General features: G+C 37.4%; 1 protein-coding gene across 1 annotated transcript in view; it reads right to left on the bottom strand.

Moving 5' to 3' along the window:
- HEXB (hexosaminidase subunit beta) overlaps positions 1-11,965 on the bottom strand; it is a 783,731-nt gene that overhangs the window by 67,988 nt on the left and 703,778 nt on the right. Inside the window, exon 12 of the mRNA XM_044064438.1 lies at positions 2,394-2,498. Within this exon, the coding sequence (XP_043920373.1) occupies positions 2,394-2,498 (105 nt within the window). The remainder of the gene's footprint in view (positions 1-2,393; positions 2,499-11,965) is intronic.

Below are 11,965 nucleotides of genomic sequence, written 5' to 3'. Positions count from 1 at the left end.
GGTTTTTTTGGAGGTACACCGTTCCGAGTTTCAATGCAGGTGTTTGTCATATACTAAATTATTGGCCTAATGAAGGAGGAGTACAGAAAGGTAGTAACCTCTCTTTTTCTGGATGCAGTCCCTTTCATTATGAGATGAACCAAGTAAAAGGCTTTTCTGACCACTGCCACCACATAATGGTCAAATGTGAGATTGTTGTCAACCTGAGTACCTAGATCTCTCACCACAGGTTGTGTGCTTAGGGGGTTGCCATTGATGTGGTAGTAGGAGATTCATAATAATACACTCCATGGTATTTAAGTGACTATTTTATTGTGCATGCATGTATGCATTTGTATTTTGTGAACTTTTAGACTAGTGCAGTCTCGTTTGAGGTTAAAGGTCCAGGAACATGAGTGTTTAACTGTGACTTTATGATAAGGATTTCTGCAAATATGATCTACAGTTGTACGTATTCAGGTTCTTAGTGACAGTAGTCCTCATTAGCCTAGATGGATGGAGTTGTCACAGTGGTCCATGATGATAACACTTAGTGTCTCAAAGTTTGTTAAACACTTGGTTTGCATGATACAGACAACATGCAGTCACAGACAATCAGCCTATGCAGTGGAAGAGTGAGATGTTGATTTCTTGTGTTTGTGCAATTTTTATGAGGAGCTCAACCAATTTGCTGTTATTCATAGGTTAGTGGGGCTATAACTGCAGTCTAAGCATGTATGGTGATGCAAGAGATTGTAAGTTTGCTACCCTGTCCTTTGTTATATCATCTCGCATCAAGCTCCCTGATGTTGTTGGCTTTTTTCATTATCTTATACATTCATAACTGCAGGTAGTATAAAGGTAACAAACTTAGGGTTACCACCTGTCCTACTTTGCGAGGGACAGTCCCTTTTTTGGCAGTTGTGTTCTACAAAAAAATTGAAAAAATGGCAAATGTCCTGTGATTTTAGGACAAAAAAATTTCCAATTTTTTTCTTAAATAGTTGCATAAAACAGTTATTTTGTATCTGAAACACCTAAATGTTATATGAAACAGAATAATCAACTCAAATGCTAAACAAGTAGAGTCCGGTTGTGGAAGTCAGCGTAGAGAGGTTCTTCTGGGTCTGCCTCTAGGCTGGTTCCTTGTGAAGAAATCATCAGATCTGAGAGAATAGTTCCTTGTGCTGTAAGGAGTCTGGGACGGCTGAAGAACTGACCTACTCCTTAGATCGAAAGAACGACCTCTACCTCTAAGAGGATAACGGGATCCTCTACTTCTTGTATTCACAAAAGGTAAGTCCTGACAGGTATCCCTCTGAAATTCTGAGGGTAAGTCTGAATTATTGTCCAGCAAAGGAGAAGGGCGGTTATCCATCTGCAGAAGCTGTAAAGGACTGAGCGAGTTAACAACTGTTGCAGAAGTAGAGGTAGGAGTAACCGGACAGTTCATACTGGAGGTAAAATGAGTCGGAGGACAAGAAGATCCAGTAGTAGTGATGAACTGTTGCAAATGGGCTGGAGTAGAAGGAAGTTGGGAGGATACCGGTAATTGAGCCGGTTGACAACACATGGATGGATGGACTGCTGCTGTTGTAGGAATTGGTTGACCAAGAACTGAAGAAGGAGAAACAAAATGGTTGTGCCCAGTGGTATTAGGAAATGAAGCTACACCTAAGCCTAGCGGAAGGGACTGTCTAATCCCATTATCTAAGGAAACCAAAGGAACCAATGGGAAACTGCTAGTGGCACTGGGATTGAACCCAGAGAAAGCAGACACCGGGACATTAGCATCAGGTCTAGCAAAATCAGATCTAAAATTTCTGAAGCTGAACCTATATTTTGTTTCAAGTTGGCAATGATTTTTACTTTGACCTGTTCTGTGGTGCCTGGATCAAATAAAATGGTTGTATTTTAGTGACTCCTGCTTTGAATGACAATCCTGCTGGTTCTTACGGAGATATTGATCACAAAGAATATTCAATACAATCGCAATGCACTATGTTCAGTTTTGGTAGTGAATGTTGCATATTTTTTTTTTTTGTAGAAGTTGTTTTGGTTTTGTTTCGGTTTGTATAATTTAGTAATTATAGATTGGTATATTTTATTTTTTTAAAGATACTATTTCGCAATCCATTAATGCTGGGGTCAAATCGTCCTGTACCCGATACACTCATGGATTTTCCTTTCCATCAATCAGAATTCAGCAAATTTCTGAATGAACCAACCTTTTATACCTCAATCTTAGAGGCTCCAATCACTCCACCAAAATAACATCATCAAAACAAATAATCCTAATAAAGCTGATCCAATTGATGTTACTTTACCAGTACACCTGTGAATTTTCTACAAGCATAAAAATGAAGAATGTTTAACTGTAGTAGGGCCAAAGCACTCAGGATTTTCAATCTCACCTGACCATGCGGCAGCGATGTTTAACCAGTCGAATGTACGCATCACCAACATTTGTCACTGACTGACTGCTCCATAATCTCTCTCCTACAGCACTTGCACGAGGCCTTAAAAGGAGAAAAAACAAATCATGGTTACAAACAGATTTTGCACAGAACTATATCCAGCAATAACAGATGCACTCAAAATTTAAAATTATTTGGACTTTATATTAGAGAAGTACCTTGCACCCAGTTCTGCGCAGAGGTGGGCATGTCCTTAATGACTGACAGTGGAAACAGGTTGATGAGCAACATATCTAATGATTTCCGTATGACATCATACATACATTGTTGTATCTCTTGCATATCGTTAATGTTAAACAGCACACAAGAAAGGAATAGAAGTGCAAATGCAGATTGCTTTACATACTGCTGGAATTCTGTAAAGTATGGCTTACTGAGTCATGTGATTTTAAACATTAATGTCACTCAAGAAAGGAAATGCATACGTGCAATTACTGAGTGTTACATAATGCAGGAATTCTTGAAATTATAGTTTAGTCCATGTGATTTTCAATGCTAAAGCATGAAAATCACATGGCTTAATAAAATATAAATCAAGGAAATTCTGCAGTAGTTAGCGATGTTTTCCTGAAAACAACTTTAAATAGTGCTTGTACCTCTTGCTTAATCTTACATTTGAACGGCACTCAAGAAAGGACATGAACAAGTGCAATTACAAACTGTTACATTCTGCAGGATTTCTTTACATTACAGCTTAAGATATGCGATTTTCAATGTTAATTAAGTTAATTAAGCCTTAAGAAAATATTAAGCAAAGAAATCTCTCACCTCCCTCCTAGTTTTGAAGATCTCACGTACACTTCTCAAACACACACACACACATACACACACACACACACACACACACACACACACACACACACACACACACACACACACACACACACACACAAAACAAAAACAACAAGCCTTTGGTTTGATGAACAAGACAACTATGCTCTGGATGACAGGTTTGAGTTACGGGAGGACTGCAACTGAAGAGATGATGGGGTATATAGTTTTCTATACTTTATGGACAGAAAAAATATATATTATGGGTTTCATTCCATGGTTACTGATCCCCTGGGCACCTACAAGCACCCAATATAATGGAGCCAGCATGGAGTTAAGCTCCTTCTCTCGAGTACCATATGGATCCACCAAGAGTGTAAGGTCACTGAATGCAACAGTCTGAAAGTACATGCGGGTCAAGTGCTCCCTGTGGCTGATGCCAAAACACTGAGCTGATGTGCACATGCATGGAGTTCATGATGGAGCCTAATGTGCTCACAGTTCTGAGTGGGTCAACCCCTTACACAAATTAGTTTTTAGGATGGTAGTGTAAGGATAGATTATAGACCAACAACTTGCCTCCCAACAATATACAAGTTATATACAGGAACGGAAGCAGATAGAGTGTATAGTCATTTAGAAAAAAAAATCAGTTATGGCAATGCAACAAAAGAGCAAAGAAAGAAAGTAATATTGAACAAAAGATCATTTGTTGCAAAATAAAGACATAATAGAGAACTGTGAAAGGAAAAACTTAAGTATGGCATGGACAGAGTGCAGAAAAGCATGCAACAGCATTCCACATTCTTGGATAAAGAAATGCTTACAGATGCACAAGATGCATCCTAGATAGATCAATTACACTGAGCCATGGCAAAGGGCAAATCATCATCTCAGGGATAAAAATTCAAAAGGGGTATATTCCATGGGGATTCTCTGTCACTGCTGCTTTGTCTTGCTCTTAACCAATGAAGCTTTTTTACTTAACTGATTAAGCTATGGTTATAATTTGGCTCCCAGAAACCAACCTTGTTTAAAGACATCTCATTTTATTTTTCTGGAAGGCTTAAAATTGTACAACACATCATATAAGGAGTTAAAAGCACAACTATGAATGGTTAAAACTTTCTCATATGACATAAAAATGGCATTTGGACTTGATAAATATACAAAACATTTAAAATCAGGAAACGCTGTAGCACCAAGAAAATGTCAGTCTGGGACAAAAATGTGATATAAAAACTTTAATAGATGGGAATGTATAAATATATGGGACAAGATGAAGAATTGGCAATAAAACAAACAAATGAGAATAAAACTCAGTAAAGAATACTTCAGAAGACCAGAAATAATACTGAAAACTGCCTTGACATCTGGGAATAAATGTTATAAACCAGTTTGCCTTGCCTGTTCTTACAGTTTTGGGGTGATTGACTAGCACCAAAAGGAAAACAAGAAAAATACTTCACACTTATCTCACAATATATATATAAAAAAAAAATCAGTGTCTACCAAGATTATATTTTTCTTGCTGTGAAGGAAGTATGGGCCTCCTAGAAATCAACTGCATGTGTAGATCTGCAGTTGTGGGACTGCATACACATCTACTGACCTCACCAGATCAAAACAAAGTGAAAAGCCTCAACACAAGAGTCCAAGATGATATCGCTGCTTAGTTTAGTAGACATATTTCCATGTGAAGTGAGAATGGAAATCAAACCAGAAAACAAAAATCAGACAGCAACTGAATATGCCCAAAACAAATGAATATAAGAAAAAGGAAAGCAAAATGGAAAATCCATAAATATAGTGGCAAGTACAGAGATCTCCTGGGATGAAACCATCTTTACCAAGATGTAGGAATGGTTAAGGAGAGGTGAAGTGAACCCAAAAAATGAAAGACTAATAATGGTGGTCCCAGATACTGGGTTATATACATGCTGGTTTACAAAGTCCATTGAACATGTGGCAGAAACAGATAAATGCAGGTTCTGTAAAAATAACTGGAAACAGTAGCACATGTTGCTGCTGGGTGTGACACTCATAGCAGAGGGCCTGTATACTGAAAGGCACAATAATGTGGCAAGACTGTTGGACTGAGGATTGTGCAAACATAATAAAGAAGTAGCTGAAAAGCACTAGAAACTTAAACCACAAAGCATTACAGAGGATGAAGTTTATATCAAACTGGATCACCAATGACCAACAGTTCAAAAACTAGATTTGAGAAAAACAGATACAGTAGTCAATGAAAAAAAGACAAAAGTAGCACTGATCATTGAAACTGCAACACCCAGTGATTACAGTATCTTATGTAGAGACGCAAAGTAATAAAATACCAGCATTTCCAGGCAGAAATGAGAGCAATGTGGAAGAAATATCCTGACAGTTCCAACAGTAGTAGGAGCAAGAGTTCTAATAAAAAAAATAATTTACAGTCGTATTTAGATATACTACCAATACATGCAGCTATGAATTACAGGAGTCAATTATAGTTACATTGTGGGTGCTGAGAAGAGGAGTTCTGGCTAACATCAAAGACGGACACAACATTCATTTCATGAACTTTACTGCGGTAGCGTTGTCGCCTCACAGTAAGACGTTGTCCTGTTCGATTCTCAGCTAAAGCGTCTTGTGTGTGGAGACATGCGTGAATGGGCGTACCTTCGTTGAAGGTTGTGCGTCAGGCCTGGCTAGTCAGTACGTAAAAATCTACTGCCAATCATTAGCGGACCGGAGTTCCGCTGTGGCGACCCCTAACCGGGAAAAGCCAAAAGATACAACATCTAGCTTAGAGGGCCTTCCTTTAGAAGTTTTACAGCTTTGCTGAAATTCTTTAAACTATAAATTGGAAGGAAAGGAAAGAAAGTACCCTGACAACCAAGGTTTTAACGGCAAAGAATGCCAGCTCTTAGCATTGTGAATAAGACGGAAAAGCTTGGCGAAAGTATGCACCAAAGTCCTAATAACCATGGATCAGATGTCTGCAATAGAGATGCTCTTGAAGGATGCAATGGAAACAGTTACATAACTGGTCTGTTATTGAGTGGATATTAGTCAGACCAGATGATGATGTAGGTGGCAATCCAGTGAGCACCTGCAAGTTCTTCCCATCTTATAGTGAAGATGACAAATAGCAGGTCAAGCTTCTTAAGCACACAAGCTCAGATCATATATAAAGGTGTACATCTGGTTTGCAAAGGGCTGCTACTTCTCTGGTATCTGTTTTGGCAAAGAAAATGAGGAAAAGAATGGACAGCTTCAGAGACAATTTAGAAACCATTTTCAGGAGCAACTGTTGCCATGTCGCTGTAAAAGAGAACATAGGGCTCCCTACACATAAAGACTTACAGCTCAAGAATCTTGTAAGCCTAGGTAAGAGCTACAAGAAAGTATTTTCCAGGAAATTAATTTCAGCACCATGGCTTGAATGGCAGACAGACAAGCCAGCCACTTATGACGTTTAAGTCTGACAAAGAGGAATTCTTCAAGAAAGGACTGAGATACAGCACTCCACTAAGGAACTTGACAAGTTGGTGCTTGACCAAAATCCTGCCTTCCACAAAGCCATGACGCACAGACATAGCTAGCACATTTACCATAACTACAGAATAACTGAGACCCAGAGTAAACTGGTGTCTGATACTGGTCAGCATTACTTGCAAACCAACTCCGTGGGGGGGATGCAGGGTACCAAAACACTCAACTGAAGAACCGTTTCCACTAGTAAGCACAGGACTGCTGAGTGGAAGGCTCGTTTCTGAGAACCCTAATAGAATGCCAGACATCAGAAGATTTACATCATCAAAAGGCTGTCACTCTAGATGAAACCCATGGCCTAGAGTAGGTGCTCTCTGTTCTGCCATGGACACAAGTCTTAAACCACAACTTGTTTGATCACTAGATGGCAGAAAATTAATTTTGCAATTTCTTATCTGAACACTGCACAGGTTTGGAAGTTGACAGAATTCCATAAAATAGTATATAAAATTCTCATCTACTGGAAGGTGAAAGTGCCCACCATTATCCTGCTTGCCCTCTTGCATTACTCTGAATGAGGGGTTATATTCTCCCAGGTGGTAAAAAGATTGATCTTGGGCAATATGCCCTCTTGTACATTTCTAGATATGAACTGCTGACTGAGTGTTGTACCGGTCTGTTTTTCACTGCTAGATGAATACTGCCAAGCACAAGGATACAATCACAATTGGCTGCTAATTTAGATACTATAAGATGGACTTGGCTGTCTACATGAAGACTGGCTTCAAAAAGCTTTTTCTTCAAAGCCTTCATGTCTAGGAATACAGGCCAACCTCAAACTGCCTGACCTACAGCCCACTTCATGAGGTGGGATAGTGATCCTTGCAATACTCTGAAGCTGAAGTAGGCTCTCCTATCTTGTCATCTATGTATCCATTATTAGGACCAGAATCCTGTATGAATGGCTGTTCTAACAGGAGGCTGGTGTGAAATACCCCCAAGATAGGACCATATCTATGAGCATATTTCTAGCTCTACAACTACTGATATTTCACTGTCCACTGCAAGACCTACATTCCTTGGCATACCTGTACCATCAGTCAAACACCATGAAGACTGTGGCTATCAGGCACAGGAAAAGCAGCAATATCTGTGCATGGACCTTGCATTGCATCACCTACAATGTCAATTCTAATATTTACTAGGTCTTGTTCAAAGAAAGGAACAAAATGCACTGGAGTGTGTCAAACCTCTTGCTTCTAAAGGCAAAGCACTCAAAAATGAAATTCTACCCATTTAGTAAATATTAGAACTAAAAAAGGTCATACAGCAACATTTTGTACTGAAAGTGAAACCCACCCTCATTGGACCCCGCACGCTATTTTCACCTAAAGGCATCTATCATGTTAAGTAATGCAGACACCCTATAGCACCAGAGGCAAGAGGCTGTGAAGGGTCAACATTATAATTCAATATAGTTGACATAACAATGGTTGACGCTACTGAGGTCTAGAACTGGATGGAAGCCATGTTTTTCTTTCAGGACCAGAAAGAAGCTGGTGGGCACAGAAGCGTTTAACCCCCTTGGCTGCAAATGTAGATCCGTCCCTAAAATCTTCTTTTAACACCAGAGTCTAGGTCTGTTGCAAGAGCTCCACTGAGACCACCTTGTCCTTCTCCACAGTTCTCTTTGGGGGAGGATCTATACGTTCAAAAGAATGTCTTGATGTGACCATATCTAGAACCTACTGGTCTCTTGTAATGGTTTTCTTAGCTGGGATGAACTCAGAGATCCAACTCCACCTCCCCAAAGCAACTCCAGGCCACAGTCAGGACAGTTAGAGCTGGGCTGGAAAAGTTCTACTCTTGAGAGACTTGGTCAGAAAAAAAAGGGGGGGGGGGACCATGTGATGACTATGGCCTTCCTTTAGTAAAAAAATAGGCTTCTTTTTGAAACTGGTTTGTTCTACATGAACAACTGATGGAAGCACAGAAGAATCATAATAAACATGGTAGAAAGGGCATGCTTCCTTTATGGAGGCCATCCAACAGGTCTTGGAAGACCTGGACAAGAATATTTCCACCTTGAGTAAGCACTCAGGACATTGATACAGAGCTCCTCTTGTAAGGATGACATCATCGTCCACCTCAACATATTCAAGTATATTCTTGAGCCTGAAAATTACATATGACAACATGGAAGCCTACCTTTGAAACCAGAGTCTCCATTAGATCATTCTTAAATCAAGTCTCAGGGGTTCTGCCAGCTTTCCTAGCATCTTATTTACTAATAAGGACTGGAATTTTAACACTTGAGATGAAAAACAGAGCTCCAAGCTTAATATGGAGGAAGACTATAGTCTATTACCACACCTGTCAAAGCTTGTGGTAGCTGGGAGACAAAATTATGTATTCAGTGACACTTACATTGGAATGAAGGGGATCACACAAATGAGTTAAGTTCAAGAATGCCTTTTAATGAAATCTACCCACTTACTGCAGGGATTTTAAGTGTATCTTCCTTTTTTGCAGCCACTGGGGAGGAGTCAAAGTGCTCCCAGACTGTCAAAAGGTGACCAGCTCTGTGGGTGGGATGGCTCAACTGCCTGCATTCCCCTCATATTCACTTAATCATTTCTGTGAGGGAGAGACAGAGAGGTACATGATGCAAGTCCATATTGGAACATACTAGTCTTAACATTTTAAACAGTTGTTTAAACAGTATGGACCCAGAGTGAAGAGAGGACTCACTGTATCATACACCAGTGCTGAAAGGTAAGTGAGTTCTGATGCAGTGCGACTGCCAGGTGGGTAAACCAAAAAAAAATTATCCTGTTGTGGTTATGGTCTGTTGAATTAAACATGTTTAGCAACAAAATAATCACTACAGGTTACTGTAAAGAATAGTCGGTAAAAGTTGTTTAATGGGTCAGTAGTGTTTTTATAGCTGATGCAACTTTTTTTTTAATTAAAATAACTCTACCCATTTGATCATGTTTAAATATTTTCCTTGTTTTGTAAACTAGGTGATGTATGAAAAAAAATAATTTGACTTAAAAGGGACATGTTTCCTCTTCAAAACAATGGAAACTGAAGACAAAATAACTTAAGACTGCTTAGATTTGTAACTCCATTACCACTAGAAGGCACAATATGATATGTATACTTTGCATAGTTACATGCCTGAACATGACTCAGCTTTAACTGCAGCATAAAACCGATTGATTTTCCGTTGGCTTAGGCTGCTGTTCAGGACTTTCGTAATAATCACAGTCTAATATAAGAAATCCAGACAACCCAATCCATGACAGTATTTAATTATGTACTTAATTCAGAACTGGATTTTAACAATCCTGTAATCAGGTTTAAAAAAGCAGGTCTGATGCTGTGACCCTAAGTTCCCTAAATGAATGATCTTGTAGACTTCAGCTGGTCATAGGAGGGAGAGGAACCATTTAGAAAAATTGACAAGAGTGTTTTGGAAATATTCAGACTGTGTGCCTGACTCTGAGATCCAGATTTAGTTTCTGAATGATCTGACAGAGTTGCAGATAAATTAGGAGCACACTGATTAGGAGTAACAAACATGGGTGCTTTGAAAAAATATATTCCGATTGTAGGGCCCAGAACTAGGAAAAAGGAGTGGTCTGGCAGAGTTTACCTGTTAACACAACACAGATAGGGAACCATCTGGGTAATTTCTAACTGCAAGTAACAGAAGTGGGCATTTTGAAAATATTCAGACATATGTAAAAAAGATACATTAGCTTTCTCTTAAAAAAATATTACAAAAATAGATTTAGGACCACCTTAAACATTCTTATTTTTACCTACACACACACACACACACACACACACACATATATATACACACACACAGAGACACACACAGAGATAATACATATATATATATATATATATATATATATATATATACAAATATATATATATATATATATATATATATATATATATATATATATATATAAATATATATATATATATATATATATACATATACATATATATATATACATATATATATATATATATATATATATACATATACATATATATACATATATATATACATATACATATATATACATATATATATATATATATATATATACATACATATATATATATATATATATATATATATATATATATATATACATATATATATATATATATATATATATATACATATACATATATATACATACATATATATATATATATATATATATATATATATATATATTTATATACATATACACACACACACAGATAATACATACATATATACACATACATATATATATACACATTTCATATTAAATTTGATGGCCTTAATATTGGTCATATTATTCCTTTTTTAGATATAGTACTGGATATTTCAGATGGTGAGAATATTATTACACGTCAATAAAAATTTGAAGGGACTTGCCAATATTTATATGCTAATAGTGTGGCCATCCTCACATGTTATTGAGGCTCTTCCTTATGGTGAAATGTTACGTATTTCTAAGCTATGTAATAGATCTGATATATTTCATGAAGAAATGCGCCTTTTGGTGCAATCTTTTTCCTCTAGAGGCTATGGTACAAATATCTTGGAAAAGAGCTTTAACAGATTGTGTACAGGGGTTAAACCCAGATATATAAAATCTATCCAACAAAAAGAATGTAACACAATACATCATGATATTTCAGCTTCTAGTAAAGAAAAATAAATATTTATTTTGTTACTACTTATGGTAGTTTTACCAAACAGTTCCTTGATATTGTTAACCAATATTGGTTTTATTTCTGTTCACTCAGAAATGTTCAAGAATGGCTTGATATAAATATAAAGTTTTCTTATCGTAGAAAGGCAGGAGTATAAAGATTTTCTTGTAAGATCTAGGGTTAAGATGCCTGTATTACAAATATACATGGAACCTGTTAAAATTGGGACTTCTCCATGTGGGAAGTGTAAGGTCTGTCAGCATATTGTACCCAATTTCAATTTTATTAATAATGTTAAATTTGAGAGTCGGGCACATTTAATTGCAATTCTGAGGGTGGCAGTGTTATTTATGCTCTAAAATGCCCTGTAATAAATTTTACATCGGAAACAAAGAGGCCCTTTAAAAAAAGATTTTGGAGCATTTAAGAGACATTAAAATGGCAAAGAAGACAGTCCAGTTGCATCACATTTTTGGAAGCACATAATAAATGTAATGAGGGCTTAAAAGGAACTATTTTAGAAC

Source organism: Protopterus annectens, chromosome 2.part2 (assembly GCF_019279795.1).
Source record: "Protopterus annectens isolate FY-2018-M chromosome 2.part2, PAN1.0, whole genome shotgun sequence".
In the NCBI taxonomy this organism is placed as follows: Eukaryota; Metazoa; Chordata; order Ceratodontiformes; family Protopteridae; genus Protopterus; species Protopterus annectens.
The sequence above is the reverse complement of the archived record's forward strand: the minus strand, read 5'-3'. Positions and strand labels throughout refer to the sequence as shown.